The 24,704-nt window shown below is 36.9% G+C and overlaps 1 protein-coding gene across 1 annotated transcript in view; it reads left to right on the plus strand.

Moving 5' to 3' along the window:
* Positions 1-11,927, plus strand: part of LOC150084347 (uncharacterized) — a 45,559-nt gene extending 33,632 nt beyond the window's left edge. The window contains exons 2-3 of the mRNA XM_090375985.1: positions 7,130-7,366; positions 11,617-11,927. Of these exons, the coding sequence (XP_090232111.1) occupies positions 7,130-7,366; positions 11,617-11,849 (470 nt within the window). The 3' untranslated portion in view covers positions 11,850-11,927. The remainder of the gene's footprint in view (positions 1-7,129; positions 7,367-11,616) is intronic.
* The last annotated feature ends 12,777 nt before the right edge of the window (positions 11,928-24,704 follow it).

Consider the following 24,704-nt stretch of genomic DNA (forward strand, 5'->3'; position numbering starts at 1 on the left):
ACGATTTTCACAGTGCTATCTCTAACTGTTTTGACACTAGGGTCTCCTGAATAGGGAAACTTATTTTATAACCACCCGGTATGAATTTAAGTAGTTTATTTTTGTACCCTGGTACAAAAATAACCTACTTAAATTCTACAAGACTCCCATCCAATTCCACTAATAAAAGAAAATGCCATGAAAATTGCTACTTTGTTTGTGAGTGAGCAATTTTTTCTAGCGTGAAATCACATAAATATTTAAAAAAGAAACATAATAACAGATGAGCATCTTCATTCTGTATTGAGAATTGTCTTCACAAATTTTCAACTAAATTTTGACAATTATCTAAAAATATCCAGCCTCAATCATCTCATTAAATAAGTTTTGTTCAGGAAATGTTATTGTGTATTGTACTTAATAAAATTTTCAAATATTTTCAATTTTAGGTATATTATTTCTTCAGGTATTTTTTAGGTATTATTATTCACCTTAATACTGAAAAGCAGTGATCCTTTTCAGGTTGTAAATTTTCTAAAATGAGCTTTTAAAAACAAAAGTAAAGTATTTTTTAAAAAAAAAAAAAGTAAAGTATTTTTATAAACAAAAGTAAGTCATATTTTTATAATTTTAATAAAATCTGAGAAATAAATTATTGACAAAGATTTGTTACATATAAACAAATCTATGGGAATTTACATTTTTTATATATAGCCTGAAAATAGTAACTTCTTTTTACATATAACAAGATATGGAAAATGTAGCACACTAATTTTTCTCGAATCACTCAGTGCAACCCACCAAAAAAATCTATATGGCCCTGTATGGGAAAAGGTCAGACACCACTGCTCCAAATGGACAAGATGAACAATGTTCCACAGGCCTACTCCATTATTTTTATTTTATTTTATTTTTTTTTTATGTGAACCCCAAACACGAGATGTATTTGAACCTATAATACTTAGTACCGTGCTTGGATTGCAGGTTGAGAAGACGAAAGAAGATATTTGTTGGCATTGGACTTGAACTTCTGTAGATTGTAATTTTCAGGAAATGCGTATGAAGGAAGGTTGTTCCAAGAAGCGGCAGGTGAATGAATAAATGAGGAAGATGAAAAGTTGGTTCTGTGGGTTTGAAGTTGGACAGTAAATGGATGTTGGCTGGTGGCGGCACGTGTTCGGACTGTTTTGAAAGAGAGAGCGGGAATTATAGAAGCCAATTCAGAAGAACAGTGCCCATGGAAGTATCTGTAGAAGAGGCATGCAGCAGAAACAGTACGTCTATGAGAAAGCGAGTGGAGAGACTCTGTTAGAGATGAATCATTAATTAACCTAACTGCCCTCTTCTGAATGGAATCAAGAAGCCTGAGAGAGGTTTTGGGGGCACCACCCCAGATGTGAGAACAATATTCCATGATAGAGCGGATTTGCGATTTGTACAGAATGAACAGCTGTTTGGAAGAAAAGTAACGCCGAGGTCGAAAGAGAATCCCCAGTTTTTTTTATAGGCAGAGGAAGCAATATATATATATTTTTTTTTTCTTAACACGCTGTCGATGATAAGAAAAGTAACACCAACAGCGAAAGAGAAAACCAAGTTTTTTAGATGCAGAGGAAGCAATATTTGTAATGTGCTTGTGCCAAGAGAGATTAGAAGTCAGGGTAATCCCCAAAAGAGATATATCATTTTGCCTAGAAATCGGAGTGTCACTAAAGATAAGCATAGGAGCAGAAGAATCCTTTTTGCAAGATATAAGACAAGACTGAGTTTTAGAAGGGTTGAAATCAACTAAGTTGTCTGTGCCCCACTGGAGAATTACCTGAAGATCGGCATTTAAGGAATAGGTAGCAGATTTTCGAGAAGTTGAAGCTGATTGAGCAAGACAAGGTTTCTCAAAATGGAAAGTGAAATGCAATGTGCTATCATCGGCAAAACTATGGATAAGATTTCCAGTCAATGGAAGAAGGTCATTAATATACAAGAGGAAAAGAGTGAGGAAAAGAACTGAACCTTGGAGGACACTGCATTAGTGGAGAAGTTAGAAGACAGACAGCCATCTACCATCACCCTCAGTGAGCAATCTGAGAGAAAACTGGATAACCAATTACTAAAAACGGCGCCTCCGTAGCCAGGTGGGAAGGAGCAGCAGTGCATAGCACACGCTTCTTGATTAGACCGGGGTTCGAGCCCGTCACCACCAAATACGGAGGATGCGGAAAGGTCAAGGGAATGACCACCGCATATTCCTGGAGCAATATGGCCTTAGTTGCTAATGCTCCTAAAAACCAAATAACAAACAATTACTAAAAACAGTTGGCAAACCATAAGATGGAAGCTTGTTTAGAAGACCTTTATGCCAAACACGATGAAAAGTCTTTGAGATGTCAAGAGCAACTACTTATGTTTCACCAAACCTTTCCATTGAATTAGTCCATAAATGGGTAACATAAGCCAGAATATCACCAGTGGATCGACACTGACAGAATCCATACTGGCGATCGTTGATCAGACGGAAGGTTTCTAGGTAGTTTAAGAGTTGGCGGTTTATTGATTTCTCCATTACTTTAGAAAGAGTAGGTAGAAGTAATTGCAATGGGACGATAATTGGATGGGAGGGATTTTTCACCCTTTTTAGGAACTGGCTGGATATGAGCAAATTTCCAAGCAGAAGGAAAAACACCTTTGGATAAGAAAGTGAAAAAAAGGCGGCAAAGAATAGGAGTAAGTTCAGGAGCACAGGTTTTGAGAACAAGTGGAGAAATACCATCGGGACCTGGAGCTTTCTTAGCATCAAGATTTATCAAAATCCTTCTGATATCCTTTTGACGGAAGACCACAGGAGGCACTGAATGGAGCATGTTGGGAATGGTGGGAGGTGTTTTACCAAGATCATTAATACATGAGCTGGAAGAAAAATGGGATGCTAGCAGGTTAGCTTTATCCTTGGCTGAAGTGACAACAGAACCATCTGGTTTGGACAGAGGTGGGAACAGAGATGGGCAAAAGTTGCGACCAGTAGACCGGAATGCTCGGCTACCATTAGGGCAAGAAGCAAGTTTTCTACCCTTAGCCTGTTCAAACTCTAGTTTGGACTGATTAATAACTACTTTACAATTGTTGCAAGCTTTGGTGTAGGCAGAAAATGAAACTGAAGAATTAGAAACAAGCCAATTATGAAAGCAACATTCTTCTCTTGAACAACCTTACCACATTTATTGGAAAACCAGGGTTTAGATAAAGGACGAGATTTTAAAGTGGAGTGTGGGATCAAGGATTCCATTCCTGCAAGAATAATTTCACTGACACGATCTGAGCAAACGTTGACATCAGAAGTTTTGAAACAGTAATCCGACCATGGAAAAGAAGAAGGAAAGAAGTTTCGCAGGTCATTCCACTTTGGATTCTTGTAAAGCCAAACAACACGAGGTTGGGAATAGCCATGAGATAAAGGTTCCATTGGAGAAGAGACAATCACCAAGTTGTGATCTGAAGTGCCTAAAGGACCTCTCACTTCGCCGTGTACTTAGAAGGGTTGTTTGTGAGAAAAAGATCAAGCGTATTGGCTGTATGATTAGGATTGTCCAGTATTCTTGTAGGTAAATGAACAATGAACAATCTGTGCTAGGTCATTAGTAATTGCAAAAGCCTCAGCATCTCGACCTGCTGGGTCAGTGTGACTAGAAAACTGAAGCCAGCTGGAGTTGTGAACATTAAAATCACCAAGGAAAATTACCTCACTGTTAGGAAAGTTGAACTGGAGAAAGTCAAGTTGCCTTTGCAACTTGACTTTCTCCAGAGGAAGTCAAAGAGCTCCAAGTGATTAGTGGAGTTGGGAGAACGGTAGAGACAACAGATGAATTTGACACAATGAGGTAGAGAGATTTTAAGCCAGAGAAGATCAAAGAGAGGAGATTCCAAATTGCCAAGTCTCTGACAGGGAATATCAGAATGGACATATGCACAAGTACCACCTTTGAGGTGAAAGGAATCATACAGCGAATAATTTGGGCATCTGAGATGAGCAGTAGTTGAATCAACCGATAACTGAGATTCTGTCAGAAAAAGTACATGGGGTTTGGCAGACTGCAAGTGGAAATGGACATCGTTGAGATTAGAATTGAGACCACATATATTTGTGAAATGAATTAGGAAGTGCTTGGGAGGTTTAGATCTTTTCGCAGGTAAGCTTGCTCTATTAGTTTGACAATTCATGGTGTATTTAATAGTAAGAAAAAGTGAGTGGGACATGCTGTATGAAGTAATGAAATTTTTGGATATGGTGTACACGTGGTAAGAATATACCCAGATCCTTGACATAACGTAGCCTCGACTATAGTGTGCTCGCTAGATAACCTTCTTCACAAGACGATCAAGGCAATCATTTCTTACTATCATTTGACGTTCAATGTGTACTATGAGGTTCTCCAGAAAGCTCAATCACTAATATTAATATTCCAGAAGATGCCTGTGCTTTCATGATCGACTAATGGTTTAAATTTAGGACAAAATCTCGTGTTCTCAAAATCTATTCTGATGCGTAGAGAATAGACTCGCAACATCAAGATAGCAGAGGGTTTCACTCTGAAACCCTCCCTGAAGTTAGGCCTCAGAGTTCCACAAAATTAAGGTTCTTTACTCATAAAACTTGTGCTATGGATAGTGTGTGGTAAGAGAATGGCTAAGAGGCAAGGATGAATAAACAAAACATGATTTATTAAATATAAACATATATCATACAGAATACACATATACCTTATAGGGTAATTAGCAGTGGTAATTTGACTAATGATAAAAAGAAAAGAGGTAAAACTCAATACTCTCCTGTAATATGGCTATATATTAGAGTGTCTATATTGCATATGTGTTATTTGGTTTAGGTTCTTCGTGTAACCTTTGGTAGATAACCATCGCTCTTACTCTACAACGTCGACGAACATCTCGTTGTCCGAGTATTTAGGTATTAGTGTAAGGTTGGCATGTAGACTTGATAATAACTGATAATGCTACAATTAATAGGGGATCGTACTAGTACAACGTTCCAGAATCTAAGTGTGATAAAACAGACATTCATCATAGTGAATACCTAGGAGGAAGGATGTCTGTTTGTGACATCAGTAAGAAAAGGGGTACGTCTCATTGTAGGATGATTTCATCCAGTTAACCATTAAAAACTAGGGTGGACTTACCAGAAAAACTCCTGGGTGACTGACTCTAGGGGTGTGAACTCAGAGTAGAAGTCCGTCGGAAACAATTTTTCCCTCCGTCTCTTTTCAGCCATTCCTTGCTCCTCGTTTTCTCTGTTTCCTCGATTTTCCGTCTCAGTCCCTTTTAAGGTTCCCACACATTTTTTCCCCGACTACCCAACATCAGTAAGCACCCCCGAACTTCTCCTCTCTTTTCTCCCTTCAACATATATATATGACCCCCCCTTTTCAAGTTTCGAATCCTCGTATTGGTCAAAGAGGCTACTTTTGTGGGGAAAAGAAAATCCCAGGGACTATTGTCTTGATGACCTGACACAGTCAAAAATGGAATTTATGAGAAGAAAGAGGAACTTCGCATCTGCATGGGGTGGCATTTTCAGACTATCCAGCGTTCGTCACTAGATCTAAAGTCTGTTCATTACTACGAATTTCCAGACAACAATTACCCCAGGTTCAGATTTCACCCAAAAGCATGTTCCTTAACTGACATTACTCTCATCTCTCCGCCGAGAGTCACATACTTTCCCTTTGTTTTCATGATTATTATGTCCGCAACATTTGTCTGGTCCGATCGAGTGACAATCTCTCGCTGTGAACCGGCCAGACTCATAACGGTGGGATAGCATCTCAATTGCTGTTTTCTGTAGCAAGGCGTCAAAGGGCACATGCAAGAGCAGACAAAAATAGCCTTCTGCTGAAAGGGGTCATTATTCTCCAAATATAGCAGTAGCAAAAATATAGGATGCCTTGGAGCGGATTACTGCTCCAAGGCACCCTGGAGCAGAATACTGCTTCTAAAAGGTAAGCCAAGAGGTAAAAATGAAAGCATTTTTACAACAAACAATTTAGTTGATCAATGGCTCTCTAAATGACCAACAGTCAACCTTACAAGTTAATCATATATCAAATAAAAGCACTCCTCTCTTCCTGCTGTTAGTTGGCAAAGGTGAGACACTTCATGTAATTGTGCCAAGCATACTGTCATGCTCAGCTAGGCTAGTTCATTCATATAAGTTAATCCTTCAAATAAAAACAGACTACACATTCCAGAGTAACTGCTTACCTATGGCAAGGAAGAAGTAATAAGACAACATCGCAAACTTGACTACATAGTCATTCCCATAAACAACCTATATGAGTACCATATAATTTCCTCTCTATATTCAAAAATTAGTCTCTGGTTAAAATTAAGCACTCATTCATCCTCTTCAAATACACAATGTAGATGGGGCCCTTCATTTGAGTCCTCAGTACAAGTAAGAAAGTTAATTTATCAGAGTCAAAAGAATATTTCTGCTGTCAGCCTCTGACACAAAATATATACTCTGCTTTCCCAGTCCACCAGCAATAGTTCATTCAACCCTAATGCTGAAACCAGGATTCCAGCTGCCAATCAGTCACTCACAACCTGCAACCCTACTACTCATGGTATGTATTACTGATGAATACGAGTGCGTTCAATTGTTTCTTTTGCTTTTTTATGTTCTGGTTATTGTCTGCATGTTTTTTTTTTTTTTTTTAACCATTCCTGAAATTTTGAGAATTTTAAATTGAAATTATGGCCTTACATGAATGACCGAAGGCCACATCACTACCTACAATGTTGCTAAGTTTGATGTAATTGTTGTGTACTTTTGTGCAAGAATTTGCTTTTTTATACAGTTGCATTTTAGTTTGAATTTGCTTTTTTAGAATTTCCTTTTTTATACAGTTGCATTTTTAGTTCTGTTCCCTATGAAAGACTTCAGTACCATGCTTCTTCCTGATTCTGGCAGTTTTCCATCCAACTGAAATAGTGCTATGTAGGGATGAAACCAAAATTAAAATCTCTCTTAGCATTTTTAACCAACTAGATTCTTGGTATATTCTCAATATTAATAAATACATATTGTATATCTAAAAAAAATTTTACCATATTAATTCTCTCACCTTCTCTCTCTCTCTAGATCCAGAAAAAATGGAATTTTCAATGCTTCGGAAACCACTTCATTTCTATGGACCAAATGAGAAGCCACCAGAATGGTTGGTTAAATATAACGAGCAAATAAAGCATGCAGATGGCTATTTAGTTATATCAGGAGAATATAACAGATGCATTCCTCCTGCTCTGACTAATATGATGGATCATTTTCCCCCTGCTACATACAAATACAAACCATGTGGCATTGTCACTTACTCCATGGGTAAGTAACTTATGTTTTTTACTCTAACATTTTCCAAACTGAGAGGCATCCTCTTTGGGGGATGCATATACTCTTGCTCAGACTACATGTGTATAGTCTCAGCAAGAGGAAGGATTCTATCTGCACTGAGCTTACTCCAACCATTCAAAGCCTTAAACACCTCAATCAGATCTCCTCACAGGTACCTAGTCTCCACACATGGCAGCTTGCAGAACTGAAGCCATTCCTGGTAAGAGCACCCTAATCTCATTGTTCGTCTCTGCACCTGTTCCAACAGATTCACATCCTTCCTAAAATGAGCCTTCCAGACCTACATACAGTACTCGGATGTGGTCTAATCACTGATAGCAAAATTCCTGTATATCATTGACAAAATCAATTAGCTGTCCTGGCAGCCTATCTGCACTGCTCAGAGAACTCCATATCTGACTACACAATTATCCCTATATCTATTTCATTCGGCATTGCCCTGAGTATGGTACCACATGGCTGGTTTGTTAATCTTGGATTACTGCTCCTCATACTAAAAAACTTGTATTTGTCAATATGAAACTTCAACTGCCACTTCTCAGCCCATTTGTCTAATTTGTCTAATAAAACTAAAAATACACTGATTCAGGCTAAAATAGAGTAGCATTTTAAAACTTATATTGATAAACAGATATAGATGAATTATTCTCTACATAGATATAGTAGTAAACCAGTCTGTATATAAAAGAACCACGAGTTATCTTACTCTTAACCTACCTTCAAATAAATAACACTAACCTATAAAGAAAAGCATACTGCTGTTTATTTTCAGTGAATGCCATTATTCAGACAGAGAATGATGCATTTGCACTATTTGTATGATAATTATATACCTTATATGCAATGGTAAGCTGCTATTTTCAATCACAGGTTTATTAATTTTGAAAAAAAAAATTACCTGGGGAAGAAAAAAAAAAAAAAAGCAATTTATTTGTATTTTGTATTTTATTCTGAATAAAAATGAATCCAGAATTGAATCAAACAAGTCCTCAGTAATTCTTTTCTTTAAATCTACACTCTTATTTTTTGATATTTTCCTTTTATTTTTCCTGCTGGGCCCCACCTCGGGGCAGCATTTGTTTTGCTGGCCTATTCACTCTCATGAAAGTACAGAATCTTTTGCTGGTACCATTGTTGGGCATCCCCTTTGGTACAGAATTCTGCATCCATAAGACTTGTAGTTCTTCCCATGAGTGCAAGATTTAGTCTAAGTACAGTACAGTACATGTATAGTTGTTCCCTTATAGTTGTGGCATGGACAAGTACTGGGATCAGTCTTTCTGGTAGCAAAATGGCCAGAAACAACTAAACAATATAAGACATACACTTTTCTGGCCATTTTATAGAGTTATATCTCAGCAAGTGTACCACAGCAGAGTTGAACTGACATCCAGTAGCTGTTCCTACTTTCCTTTAAGACAAACATGTAAATAAAAAATAAATAAATTGGATCAGTGGATTTATTGAACCCAAGATTTCTTATCAATTGGTTCTACTGAAATCCCACAAATCCCCTGTGGTGCAACCCTGCTTCTATACCTTGAAATCTTTTATCTCTATACATGTGGATTTAAGTCATCTACACCTTTCAGCATCTCTCATGCTGTATAAACTTGCCAACTGAGTTATCAGCTTTACAACAAGGGTGTCTGGTGAATCACCAGTGAAGGGACAATAATCCCTGAAGTGAGCCATACAGTAGATGATGATGGTAAGAATAAATAACAATATACACAGGTGTTCAAAGAAAGTGCATCACCTAGAAATTTCACATTTCTAACCCTTTTTTGCAATGGTATGTTACATTAATGACTAGCATCACAAATAGAAATATAAACAAAAGATATTTATCAATAACTAAGGCAAAGCTAAGTAATATTTGACAGGTGCTCTCAAAATATTCCAAAATGACCATTTGCAACCGTTATACAACAGTTTTGGTAAAGGCGACAATTATGGCTGAAATGTTATCAGAAGCCCTCAATTTGCTTCAGTTTATCATTTTAAATGGAAAACAAAATGAAAAGTTCACCAGGTGCAAACTAATATTTAGTTGAACTGCCTCTGGCCGTGATGTCAGCAGCACACCGTCGAGACATTGACAAAATCAATTTCTGAATATAATCAACTGATAGTTTGTGGTTCCAAACATGAATTATGGCTTCCTGAAGTTCATGAAGAGGCTTTGGTTTCTTTCTGGCAACTGCAGATTCCACACAATGCCAACAGTTCTCTATAGGATTTAGGTCCAGGCTGTTTCCTGGACAACTAAGAATTGTGACCGTTCTTAGAACCATTTTTTCACCTGTAACAAAATGTAAACACGTTACTGCAGAAACGAAGCTAAAGTAACTACAGAAGTGCCTACATACACTTTTCTCCCAATGAAAAGGGGCAGAGTCTTCCCGAAAGATGGAGTTACTTGGCAAGTTGAAATGGTCTCTAATGGTTGGCAGCAATTATAGCCAGATATCCATTGGCATTTACGGAACCTTTTATAAACTGCAGGTGAGCTAGTCTGCCATAGATACAAAATACACCCACGTATCATTTGGCTGGTAGGGAATTTCACTGTAGACACCATACAGTCTGGATGGCATTCTTCACGTCTACGGCAAATCGTTCGTCCCCCATCAGTGCCAGGCAGGTTGAATTTCTTCTCAGGTGAGAAAATAACTGACTTCCACTGCTCGGCGGTCCATTTGACGTGCTCCTTAATCGGGCCTTTTTCATTTTTTGTGTCAGGAAGGGCTTCTTTTTTAGGACGACAGGTTGCAAGTCCATTTTTGAAAAGGAGTCTTCTGACCGTTACTGCACTTGCTACCACTCCAGTATGTTCTTCCCATTCTCTTTTCAGCTCAGACGAAGAAGCTTGACAGTTTTTAAGGCATAAGCACTTCAAAATGCAGTCCTGTTTTGGCATAGAGACTCATTTGTGTCTGGTTCCTTTTTTCCTATTAGTAGAACCAGTATTCTTGAGTTTGCAAAGAAATCTACTCACTATCGACTGATTACAAGACACTCTATAAGCAGTATGACGGGAAGAACATCTTTCCTCACGTAAAGCAACAATAGCACTCTTTCTTCATATCGTGAACTGCACGTAACTCACAATCCTGACACAAACAAGAAATGACTGCAACTCTTGCAGAGCGTGCTTATATAGCTGAAAGTAACAGCTGATGCAATATTACATCATCACCTACGCATGTCAATCTTATCTGATGCAATCTGTAAGAAATATTACCATATACTTACGTTATTTGGACGACAATTACAATTTTAAGGGGTGATGCACTTTCTTTGAACACCAGTGTGTGTTTCATTAGCGGAAGCACTATTTATTTAAATGTTAAAAGTGAGTTGTTGTTGTTGTTTTTGGTTTTTAGGAGCATAGGCAACTAAGGCCATATTGCTCCGGGAATATGCGGTGGTCATTCCCTGACCTTTCCGCATCCTCTGTATTTGGTGGTGACGGGCTCGAACCCCGGTCTAATCAAGAAGCGTGTGCTACGCACTGCTGCTCCTTCCCACCTGGCTACAGAGGCACCCATTAAAAGTGAGAACTGATCTCATAATATGATGATTTTATACACAAATCTTGATTTTCCATCATGGTAATGTACAAAATGATGCATTTTTACTACTTTTGCAGTAGTATTTCATTTTGAATTGCATGAAATGAAAGCACTTCCCCTGCACAGGACTTAGAAATTGATTAAACTGATAGTCTGTCAATTTCAGTTCAAGTACCAAACTGAAAAACTATCAATTTGGTATTGTGATCCAAATCGACAAACTGCCATTGGTGTTTTGCCAGGGGCACGTTATCCATGTGTACGATGCACACAGGCGCCAGGAGGCCAAATTCTTTAAATTTTAGAATATTGTTTTCTGATGTTTTTAATTAATGGGGCACCGTATAAATTTTCACACACAGGTGCTGGACACTCCTGGGTGCATCTACAGGATTACAATCACTGAAAAAATGGAGATTTAAACATCTGAAATATATATTATGGTTAGACTCAATTAGTAATAAATGTATTCTAAGCCCTACATTGGTGAAGTGATTTTATCAGAGAAATCACTTCACCAATGTGCAGCATGCTGTTTAAACATTGTTAATTTTTCAATAGTTTTATATTTTCCCTAGCTTGAAGGTTTTTAGCTCTAAACTTATACAGAATTAAAGAAAAGTATTACTTTTTTTTTCGCAGGTCCAGGCGGAGGAATGGAAGCAGCTATTCAACTTCGAGCCTTCCTTGGTGAATTGGGTATGGTGACACTGCCATTTGTCTTTTTCACTGCAGTTGTTCATCAGGCATTCTCTGAAGATGGTAACACCCAATCTGATCAAATAGTCTCAAAAGCAGACAGATTAATAGCAGATCTGGAGTTTTATACTGCTGCTATCAAAAGGCAACGAGATGAATATGGAATCCCTCAGTAATGACCCACAATTCATTAATTCTAATTCAAACTATTCACAACACATGTTCATGAATAAACTCTGTTAAAAAAAAAAAAAAAAAAAGGCATGTTTTTATATACATTAAGCTACACATAAAAACAGATGATGTTTAATTGAAAACACAATCCATTTATATGAAAGTTACTTTAGTGAAATTAAAGGTGTTATTGTTATCAGAGTCAGACTGGACGATTTTGGCCCCATCTGAATTATTATTCGTGACTTATTGTGTCATGACTATTAGTCAATGAACCAAATTTACTGTTTGCCTCACCAACAATTGCTCTCCAGCCACCTGAGCCAGTCTGTCCATGATTGTTATGCATATAAGTACTAATAATATTTATGCATAGGTAGCCTGAAGTATTTTTTCAAAATTATGAAGTGATGTTGAGAAAAACTGAGTTAGGACTTTATGTGAGTGTATCTGGAATCTCACCCATGTATAACAGGGAAAAATTTGTTTTGAGCTTTTTCAATCAATTTTAGCCAGGAAAGATTGTGCAAGGCTCATGCGGTAAAATTTTTCTCACATTCTTCATTTGCTAACAGAAGGGACTGCTTTTCTAAACATGGAGCACATCTGAACAGGAAAGGTTCAAGAATATTTGCTGATGCTAGTAAAGTAGAGTTATGTGTTTCAGAACACTTAACTTGTACTATCTTAATGTTGGTTAAAAGCAGAAATGAATTAGATTTTTGCACTTCTTCAGATGTCTTTTTTCTTGCAGATGTCCTATTGTGACATCTGCAAGAATTAAATCTTGAAAACGACAAATCTATATAAGAAGTACAGAGTCTACTGAAGGTTTTTACAATGAAAATGAAAATAAAACTGGATGTATGGCCACAGGACTGTGGGAAAGTAAAGGAGAATTGCTAAAAATGGTGCCGAGTACTAAACTTAACCTAATATCCAAATGGAAAATTCTCTGATTGAGCACTGTCATAAGCAACTACATTACAGCAATACCCTTGTACAGTGCAGCTTCAATCAGTATGGGATTCACTATAGTGCAGTTTATAATCTGTGACTGATTACATATTCTGCACTGTGTGAGGTATTGCTGTATATGGGAAGATTTTAGAGCAAGGCTCATTGGGGTATAAGTTGTCGGTCTAATCTATCAAGATTAGAGCCACAACAAACAATTGACAAATACAGACATAATAGGAATGTGGCATTATTTTGATATGCTGGATGCAGATATAGTAAATACAACAGATAAGAAAGCCATAACAGAAGACATTGTGCTTTTAATTGTCAGGCATATAGATTCAAGGCAAGCATATCCAGTAGGTAACTATACTGAGTCAGTCTGATGTGATATAAGCACTGGGAAAAGAAAACAAGAGTAAGAATATATTGTTAGTTTTTACAATATATTCAATATACTTTTGTTTCCCTCATTATTATCACACTTGCCACATTACCTGTCCATCCCCTCTAATACTTTGTTTAATTCTTCCTTAAATTTATTCACACTACTCACTTCCACAACATCAGATGGAAGTTTGTTCCAACAGTCTGGCTGAAAGGACATTTCTTCACATCTATCCTTAAAAATTTAAATTTTTGCCCACTTATGTGTGTTATCAGAGCACAAATTATTTTTTGCATCCATTCACAGCCTTAAATAACTCAATCAGATTTCCCTGCATGGGTATCTAGTTTCCAGATGGTACAATTTGCAGAACAGGTCTTTCTTTATGAGAGTAACCTTTTGTCTCCCTCATTAATCTCATTGCTTTTCTCTGCACCCATTCCAAATGATTCATATCCCTCCTAAAACGAGGCTTCCAGACATGTATACAGTATTCAAGGTGTAGCCTACCCATTCCCTTATACAGCATAATAATTACAGATTGTTGGAACAAACTTCCATCTGATGTTGTGGAAGTGAGTAGTGTGAATAAACTTAAGGAAGAATTAAACAAATTATTAGAGGGGGTCAATAAATTTAAGGAAGAATTAAACAAATTATTAGAGGGGGTGTACAGGTAATGTGGCAAGCATGTGGTATGTTTTTTTTTTTTTTTTTTTTTTTGGCTGAAGGCATGTAAGCTTACTTCCTTGCAATATTTGGCACTACTAATACTAACATATTGTTGCTCTCTCATTTTTGTTTTCCTAGTGCTTATATCATACCAGATTGACTCAGTACAGTTACCTGCTGGATATGCTTGCCTTGAATCTGGCAATATTCCTGTATATTATTGACAAAAGCTTATGGAGCTGTCCTAGCATCCCAAGAGAACTTCATGGCTGACTGCACAATTACCCTAGGTCTTTTTCATTTTCCACTACCCTTCACATGGTACCACACAGTTGGTATGTTATTCTGGAATTGCTGCTACCATTATGCAGTAACTTGCATCTGTCAATGTTAAACTTCAATTGCCTCTTCTCGGTCCATCTACCTAATTTTTCCAGATCTATTAGAGTAATATTCCCCAATTATTGTCATTAACCATCCTGCCAACCTTCATAACATCTACAAACTTAGACATTAAGCCTGATATGCCTTCATCGATATCATTAATAAATATACAAAACAACAATAAGCCAGGCACTGAACCTTGAGGAACTCCACTAATAACAGAAGACCAAGAAGAGCAATGCCCATTGATAACCACTCTTGCATCTTCTCCAACTCAACCATTCTTTTATGCACAGCAGTAACTTTCCCTTAACACCACACTGCTCCAATTTGTATATGTCTTTCATGTGGAACAGTCATCAAAAGCTTTTCTGAAATCTAGGTATATGATATCAAAATTATTTTTTGCATCCAGGATTCAGATTGGTCAGACAAGATTGCCCTTTAACAAATCCATGTTGTGACTACATTCCTATGTAGATAACCCTGCATTACTTTTTTAACCAGTGACTCTAATTTTCCACAAGGAAAGTTATTTGGACGACAATCACAAGCGAAGCAAAGGGCTCTGTAATTAATCATGTGACCCTTTAATTCACAGCTGTTAATTGAAGATAGATTCACATATCTCCAGTCAATAGGAATCTCTTCTGAGTCCAAGGATGTTTTCATAATTATGTTCAATGCACAATGGTTTGCTTACCTCTTTTGCTGCTTATTTTAATACAACTGGATAAAAGTGCCTTATTTACTTTTAGTTTCAATGTCTCAGCAATTTCTTTTCAATTTTCCCCTCATTTATCACAAATTCATTTAGCTCCCTGATATACTTCTTGAATTCCCATCCCTAAAAATTTCTGTGTGCAAATATAGATGTAAAATATCTATTACATTTGTTAGCAACCTGAAGAAGGTCAACAGTTATATGTCATATATAACTGACCAATGTGATTCATCTCTTTCCTTCCAGTGTTAACATACGTAAAGCAGTCTTTGCTACTTTTCTTTGCATCCTTTGCCAGAGACTTATTTTAATCTGCTTTAGCCTAACTCTATTTTCTTGTCTATACTTTCTGTATCCACTTATAATTTATACATATTCCATATATTATTCTCTGCCACTATGTTCATCAGTTCATATGACATCCATTTAGGTTTAAGCTTTATACAGTATCTTTTATGCAGCATAAAAAGCTTGACATTGCTACAATTACTCCCCCGAATGCTTCCATTTAGAATTTACAGCTAGTAACATTGTCGCTTGGTCTCACTGAATAGAATTTAGAAATTGTGGTGACCACTGTAGTCACCTTAACAAAAACCCTTCATTGTAACTTTGACAGTAGTTATATCTTTAAGTAGATTCCACATCAACATATTACAATCACTCCTACCTAGTGATCCCTTTATCTGGATATTCTTAATGCATGAGGAGTCGCTGCTGATAATCAGGTCAAGCATATTGGAGATTCTCTTGTTATGTCTCTAATATGCTGGTATTGAAAATAGCCATCCAATAAATATAGAAAAGCCTTGCCATTGCGCAAGTGACCAACCCATAAATTCCATTCAATATCTGAAAGTGAAAATCTGCTGTTATAAGGAATTCTGATTTACTGTCCCACTCTGTTTGTGTACTTGATGTTCATTATACTCATCACAATCATTTGGTCTATAACACTCCTACTCTCATTTTTATTATCTGAGTGCTTATGTCACACCAAACTGGACATTGCACCAACCATATGTCAACTGGGTACACTGGCTTCAATTCTGTGCACTTCTTAACTCCTCCTCTCCCATCCTGTCTGTATACATTTTACTCACCATATTTAAATTTCACTTCCATTATGTTTGAGTGGCACCATGTCTCTGATGTCTCTACAATATCAGTGGCTGATGACTTAACCAGTACTTCAAATTAATCAAATCTGCTTACTATCCTTAGCATTAGTATACACTGAAGTATGCATGCACCTGTTTTTGCCCTTAGTAACCCTAACACAGACCACACATTTGTTTGTCCTGTGAGGATCCACAGCAGGAACTTACATTCCACATTTTTCTTTCCAGATTGTTGCATGTCCCAATAGCAGGAAGTGCATGAATCACTTTCACCTCTGCCTGCAGCTGCTGTTAATGTATAAGTGTTCATCTCCACCCTAGCTAGCAGTTTTCCAACTCACCTAACACTACCTTGATAGCATCAGCAATGCACTTGCATTCCATCTATTTTAAGAGTATCCTATGCCTATAAAAACAGTTTATTCCGTAATATTGTAGACCAAGTAATATCTTTACAGCCAAACAGAGCGAGTCAGCAAATAAAAGTACCTGGCTTTTGTTTAAAAGTATTATGGAGGCCTTAAATTTTACACACATATTGACTAAACGTGTGGGTGTCACTTGCCTAGCAACAGGACACTTCTGGATTTGCTGGAGAACCGATCTCTATGTCAGCATATTGGGTTTGCCAGAAAGGTAAAAAATATTCTCAATCTGGTTATCAGTAAGGATTCATCAGATATTTACAATCTTCAAATAAGGGAACCACAAGCAAGTGGTAATCACAGTATTAATGCAGAATCTATTTATAGAAAACCATTGTCAAATGAGAGGGGAAGAGCTACTGTTTTTGAAAGGGTTTGTAAAAGCCTTAAGCATATTTTAAATCCCTCTAATCCTCCACTAATAATATGGCATTCACAGATGCCTCTTTTTTGTAAACTTTTCTGTTATTTTTTTTAATTTGAAAATAAAACCAGATTCTTCTTGCACCTTTCCCAACCAATATTCTCTAAATGATTATACAACATTTTCTGTTTTACAATCTTCAAATAAGGGAACCACAGGCAAGTGGTAATCAGTATTAATGCAGAATCTATTTCGAGGTACCAGGAAAGTGATACATCTGTTTCTTGTACTGAAGTCCATGCTAACGTGGTGTATGTGAGATGGAGGCAAGATTTAATTTTTTTATAATTAAAACAAAAAATGTTTCATAGTTGCCATCTGAGTATCACAATTTTGTTGGTACATCTCACCACTCAGACTTCAAATCACTGCATGAATACAGCAATTTACTGGTCTAATGTCACTACATGCTGGGCAGAGAGAAAGGGCATGACTCAAGGTGGATTCCTGGAGTGATGTTGTTTCAAAATTTGAAATTTTTTGGAGACTGAATTCTGTGCCCAAAAAATTGGGGCATGTGTCATAGGTTTGCCGCCCCTGCTCTAGAAGCTAGTAAACTTTTCATAACAAAAAAAAAAAAAAAAAAAAAACACCCTTCATGGCATAAATCAAAAGCAGATATAAAAAAACTGATAACACAGAAAAAAAAAAAAAAAAAGCATGGGATGATTATTATCAGCATTCCTAAATCCTACAGTGTGTATATATATAGTCTAATAAAGTTACTAGATGAGGGAGGTAGACATAACAAGTGTTTACTTAAGAGCACAAAGAATGGAAGCAAGAAATTCTTTGCTTATGTTTGCAGTAAAAGGAAAGGAATAAACCACATGAACCCACTTTGTTGTAACAGCATCAATGTTCCTGAACTGACTGCTAGTAAGATGAAAAAAATATTTTGAATTCAGATTCACATGTGAATAAGTTTTTAAATTTAAGGATACCAGTGGCCCAGCTAATGATAATTGGGAGATTAATGCTGATACAACAGACCCTTAATTATACGGACTGGACTGACTTAAGGTCTCCAAAGCCCATCAATGTGGTCTTGAACAATCAAGTAATGAATGGCATCCACATTTGCAGCATGGTTAACAGGCCTCGCACTGTGGGGGTGCATCCTCAACACTTTTTGTCCACGCTTAAATTCTGCAACCCAGTTTTTGATCATGGCATACAAAGAACATGATTCCCCTAATGTTTGCTGCATATTTTTATGAATTTCTTTCAGCAACATTCCCTTTAAATGAAGGTACTCAATGACTGCACAGTTCTTGATTTGATGAACAGTTGCCACCTTCATTTACCTTCCACACCTCAATGTCCTCTGTAAAGGAGAATATAGTTACAAACCTGAAATTTTCTGTGAACACACAAGAAAAGTCACAGCACAGATTAGCAATATGTCTTTCACAAAAACCTTTGTAATCTATATTGGACTAAGAGCTTATCAACCTCTCCCCCACTCAATTCATATTAAATCCTATGTCAAATCAAATCTCATGCTGTAGTATATTTTATATATATGAATGTAATATGTACGTAAATAAATTTATGATTCTGTCACATGAGTTTTTCCTTTGTTCTACAAGGTATCTGGGGTTTCAGTTTTTCAGATGAATTTATTTCGAGCCACCCCAGATAACTGGGAATCTACTGTAACTGAAAGAGAACTAAAGTTACTACAATTAAGTGTACAAAATATTATATTGAAAGAAGCAGCAAAAGATGTTAGCACTCCCTCCAGTAAAAGCTATGGTCACTTTTGAATGGAGAGAGAGCTTTATTTGATAAAATTGGTGCTTCAAAATCTTCTAGCTTAACCTCGCAAATACTGTACAATGAAGTCAGAAACCAATTTCCATTGTTGCCAGATTCTTACCAATTCACTTTTTTCTGAAAATATTTTGTCAATTCCAGGTTCTTCTGAAATTGGATCACACTTAACAACACAAGAATCTGATTCCATCTGAATTAAAATTCACAAATGCAACCCATGGTGAAAACTATAACACCATTTAGATGCCAGGGCTAAAGGCAACTGAAATACAACCAACCTGATATCTGCAACTTTTTGCCATCCTTCAACCAATCAAAAGCCAGCTGCACACACAAAAAATTAAGTGATATCCACATTTTGTTTTATAAATTTCCCATGCATATGAAACTTTTAAATTCTAAACAAAATGACTTCTAAGTTTACAGGTGTTTTTAAATTTCATAAGCAAATATACCAATGAGCCAAAATATTATAACCAAGTCATTAAATAAATCGAAGCAACTTCAGGTGAACTACAGCGCATGCGCAGGTCAGGACATGGTATTAAAAGCACCCGATACTGAGTTCCATTAATCAGTGTTACTCTTGTTCTTCAGATGGGAAAGAGAGCAGACTTAGGTGAGTTTGACAAAAGCCAAATTGTAATGGCCAGACAACTGGATCAGAGCATATCCGAAACAGCATGGCTGGTGGGATGCTCACGGCCAGCTGTGGTTAGTACCTAGCGAAAGTGGTCCCAGGAGGGGGAACCCACAAACAGCCAGAAGGTTTGTTTGGCTGTTTGTGGGGAACCCACAAACAGCCAGAACAACCGCAGCTCATCATTGCTTGAGGCCGGCGAAGGCTCTCACAGGTGGCATTTGGCAACAAGCTGGTAACTGAAATGCTGGTGGGGGAGGATGTGTCACAATACACAGTACATCAAACCCTGCTGAAAATGGGACTGTGTAGCTGCACACCACTCTGAGTGTCCATGCTAATCACAGTTCACCAGTGACAGCACCTACAATGGGCACACAAGCATCAAAACTGGACCTTGAGTGATTGGAAGGTCATCAGGTCTGATGAATCATGTTTCCTGTTGCACCATGTGGATAGCTGGGTATGCGTGTCATTTACCTAGGGAAGTGATTGTGCCTGGATGCACTGTGGGACAAAAACAAGACAGTGACTGTGGTGGTTTCATGTTCTGCTGGGATAGCCTGGGTCCAGTCATCCATGTGCTGGAGACTTAACATCTTCCACTTACCTAAACATCATTGCTGACCAGGTACACCCTTTCATGGCAATGATCTTTCCCTCTGGCAGTACAGTCTTTCAGCAGGATAATGCACCATGCCACACTGCCCAGATTGTTCAAGACTGGTTCACAGAACATGAGACTTCTAGGTATTGCCCTGGCCTCCAAATTCCCCAGACATCAATCCCATCGAGCATCTGTGGCTTGTGTTGGAACAGCAACTCCGATCTGCAGTGTTTCGACCACGGACGGATCTGCTGGTTATATGTTGGTACCAGATACCACAAGACACATTTAGAAACCTTGTAGCAGCCATGCCTCAAGGTACAAGCTGTTTTGACTGCAGGTGGACTAACATCATATTAGGTAGGTGGCCATGTTTTGGCTCAGTGTGCTAGAACCATTTCTTTAAGCTGCAATTTGTATGCTACAGTGCCCAATAATCCCAAAGTAGATCAAATTCATTGAAAACCCAAAACAGTAACTTCCTAAGTATGATGAGTTGAACGTAAAGGTATAAATTGTAGTTTGAATATTAGGTCTAATCTAACAAATATTATTCTGAACCAAATCATCATAAAATTAAGTTTTTCCAGGTGTTTTTAGATTTTGTGAGCAAATAACTGTTCCTTTAAGCTACTTGTATGCTAATCAGCCTGTAATTAATAGACCCTTGTCTTAATTCTCAAGTAGCTCTAATTCCTTGAAAAACCCAAAAAGCTGTAACTTCCTAATCCTGTTTAGAGTTTAACTTAGGAATAATCCCTGTAGTTTTGAATCAACAGTCTAACATAGTCAATAGCAAAACAAAGAGCTATGATGTCATAATCCTGTGTGATGTAGGTATGTAATCCCTGGAACTGAGACACAAAAGGCACAATTCCTAAATAAATGCAAACACAGTTAAGATATTTTTTTTTCCAGTTTATTAACAATTTTAGATAATTTTCTTAATATACAAGCTTACAAATGTCTCTAGACAAGAGAAAAATAAGTGAACATATGTGTACAATATTTTTTACTGTGCTGCCATAGACAATGGGCAGTTTCAATTAAAATTTATTATTTTTTTTAATTTGGGGACAAGCAAATAAATATAAATAAATTACAGATGAAGTATACATGCAGTTAAAATATCTTAATGTGAACCCAATAACACATTGTTTTTTGGCAATTCATTTCAAGATCTCGGAAGTTGAAATTTGCTTCGTATAACTAAGCTATTTATCTCTTTAAATTATCCCCTTGTATAAGGCAATGGTCAGGCCACACCTTGAGTACTGTATAGAGGTCTGGAGGCCTCATTTTAAGAAGGATGTAGAGCTGCTGGAACAAGTACAGAGAAGGGCAACAAGATTAGTGAATGGAAGAAAGGGTTGCTCTTACGAAGAAAGGCTAAAGTTCTGCAAATTACAGTGTCTGGAGACTGGGCTGAGAGGTGGCAAATGAAGTTTAACATTGACAAATGTAAAGTACTACATATGGAAAACAGCAACCCCAGAGCAACGTATCAATGGGCAGTTTCTGTTGTACTACACTGACAGTGGTAGAGAATGAAAGGGACCTGGGGGTGGTTGTGCAGGCAGATATGAAGTTTTTTGAGCAGTGCAGACGGGCTGCAAGAGTAGCTCATGGTGTATTGTCGATGATATATAGGAATTTTGCTAGCAGGGATAAGGAGGTGAATATTCCCTTGTATGAGGCAATGGTCAGGTCACACCTAGAGTACCGTATGCAGGTCTGGAGGCCTCATTTCAAGGATGTAGGGATGCTGGAACGAGTACAGAAAAGGGCAACAAGATTGGTGAATGGAACAAAGGGGTGCTCTTACGAAGAAAGGCTTAAGTTTTGCAAATTACAGTGTCTGGAGACTAGGCACCAGCGAGGCGATCTGATAGAGGTGTATAAAGCCTTGAATGGTTTGAGCATGCTCAATGCTGATGGGATTCTTCCTCTCACTCAGAATAATCACCTGAGAGGGCATAAATTCAAATTGAGGAAAGACAGATGTAGGATAGACGTGAGGAAATTTGCCTTTATCCAGCGGGTGGTTGGTTGGTGGAACAGACTTCCATCCCTTGTGGAAGTTGATAGCTTAAATAAGTTTAAGGCTCAGCTGGACAGGTATTGCGAACGAACAGAGGGGTGAAGTGGAAGTGGTTATTTTTTATTTATTTTTATTTTATTTTATTTTTTGGCTGATGCTGCATAAGCTTGCTTTCTTGCATCAAATGCCTCTACTAATGCTAATGTCATTTTTAAGGTCATGAGCGTGGCCTTTAAGGATATAAAAGCTCGTGAGCATGGTTTGTAAATGGTATTAGTTACCAATTCAAATCATTAAAATGCACTACACTTTTATCGTTATCATGTTTTGTTATAAGAATCAATTTTAAACACCTTTGTGATATTTTTCTAAAGCACATTTCTGGAGGTCACCAACATAAAACAAAACCAATTTGCACTTTCCGGTTTATTGGGTTTTTCTGTTAGTGTAAGCAATTATAAAGGGGTAGTAAACCCAATCTTCTTGCATTTGTGAAAATACAGATAGCTGGAATTGTGTAGTTTTTTACATTATTACGGTGAAATGTGTTTCCCCCCCTTACTGAAATCTTGAATCGTATAAAAAACAAATAAATATTCAGAATCTTTTCATTTTTTTTAAGCTTCGTAAACTTGTCACTCCACGCAAATCGTGTCAGTTGCAATTTCTGTGCCATTAAAAAAAATGCTTATGCATGCAATTTGTGAAATTTATAATCAAAAGAGATTATCTTGGAAACAAATGCCTCTTGAAACATTTCTGAAGACGACTCCTTGTGCAACAAACGAATGAGTGCCGAGCCAATAATGAGTGATCAACGAGTGTGCATTTAGTTGATGATGATGAAGAATAAACATTCTTTAACATTTGTCAAATCGTAAATAATTTCTCTATTATTATAATTTGCTTGATTTTACAGGCCAAGTTTTCATTTCATTGGATAAATATACCATTGTTTAAACAAACTAATTAGCTAATCAATTCCATTGTTAAGAACGTAACACCTTATGTCTATCTGAAATAAATTCGCGCTTTACGAGCGCATGCTAGGAACGAATTAACTCGTAAAGTCAAGAACTACCTGTATTTTGACAAAATACTTTTCCCTCCCCTTTGACATAAATTATGGAGTAGTTTCTATTCACAATTTTCATCATTTTTGAATCATTGTAACAAATAAAACCAGTGACATGTTAATTTGTGAGTGTCTGAAAATCCACAGATTCTATATCATCACATTTGGCAATTTATTCCATGCATATGGGGGTTGTGTATTACACTGCTAAATAATTTTTTCCATCAAAAAATAATTTCCATCCCAATTAAGACATTTGAAAATCACAAATAGTAGTTTTATGAGAAATTTTCATGGAAGTGCTTTTCTTGGAAAATGTTTACAGATGAATGCCTCTGGGCATCTGAAGGTGTCAAAAGCTGACCACCATTTTTATACATTACTGTAATATACTCTTGGGAAATATGGAAAACTATATTTATGCTTGAATTTGTGTGTATTTTAACTTTTGTTACTTTAATGAAATACAGTAAACCCTTAACTTAACGGACTAATAGGGAAGAAATGGTGTCCATTAATGCTGAAAGTCTGTTAAATTGAATGTAACGGGGGGGGGGGGGCATTTTTTATTATTCTTAATGTAAAAAAAAAAAAGCTTTAATACAACATACAATACTGTACAATATAAAATTATTTGCAATTTGGCCCTTGATTTACGGCTATCAGAATCAGTTTGTTTTTTTATGCCGTAAATATCACAAACACATGCTACTGAGATGCCTTGTTCTAATTTCTCACAATTAGCTCTAATTTCTGTGCCACATTTAAGTTCACATGCTTTCTTTTAACTCCTCTATCACTTGATGCCATTTTAAATTGTAATTCGTTATATCGGGGTTTGTTAAATTGAGGGTTTACTGTAATTCATTTTAAAAAGGACAAAGACACAACAAGGGCAATTAGTTTCTGGTGTTAGCGGGTTTGACTGGATACTTTCAGGACAGACCAAAAGATATAGTTCATGTATACATTTTTAAATCATAAATTTTATTTTTTTCCCAACAAAATCTTAGGATTCATGGGTGTATTTTAAATATTAATCAATAATTATATGTATGAATTGCAGAATAATTAAACTACGGTTTATAATTAGTATGTGTGGCGGCAATGTATGCTGTAGTTTCAATCATTTTGCAGCATATGTAATTGAGTGTTTCGTGTGTATTATTTTGAAAATATCAAAATAATAATTTTGGGATTGAAAGGTAAAAATGTTGGAATTTAGCCTGGAATTTCATCTAAAAGAAAATGAGTAGAAATTTAAAATGACAGGACATGAATGAAAGCACTGATTTCAATTGTTAACTGTCACAGCAGAGCAATGGCAGTTGAGAGCACTTTTCTCCAAAACAGGGTTGTGTAGTTGGCAAGCCGGAGACTGAAAAACAGTTACACATGCAATTTGTAACTGGCCACCATCCTTAGTTGCATGCAGGCAAGGGATTGGCAGCCGAAGACGGGCCTGCAAAGTATGCAATTTTAGGAAAACTGCTTGTGATGCTTTTTTTTAAAAAAGTCATGACATTATAGCAGCACACCATAACTGTGATTTACTTTTGGACTCTGGATGTCCTACAGATTATAGCTCATGAAGCAGATATCGAGAGTTTAAAGGAA

This window comes from Mastigoproctus giganteus, chromosome 6 (genome assembly GCF_048544385.1).
Source record: "Mastigoproctus giganteus isolate SK-2022 chromosome 6, ASM4854438v1, whole genome shotgun sequence".
Classification (NCBI taxonomy): Eukaryota; Metazoa; Arthropoda; class Arachnida; order Uropygi; family Thelyphonidae; genus Mastigoproctus; species Mastigoproctus giganteus.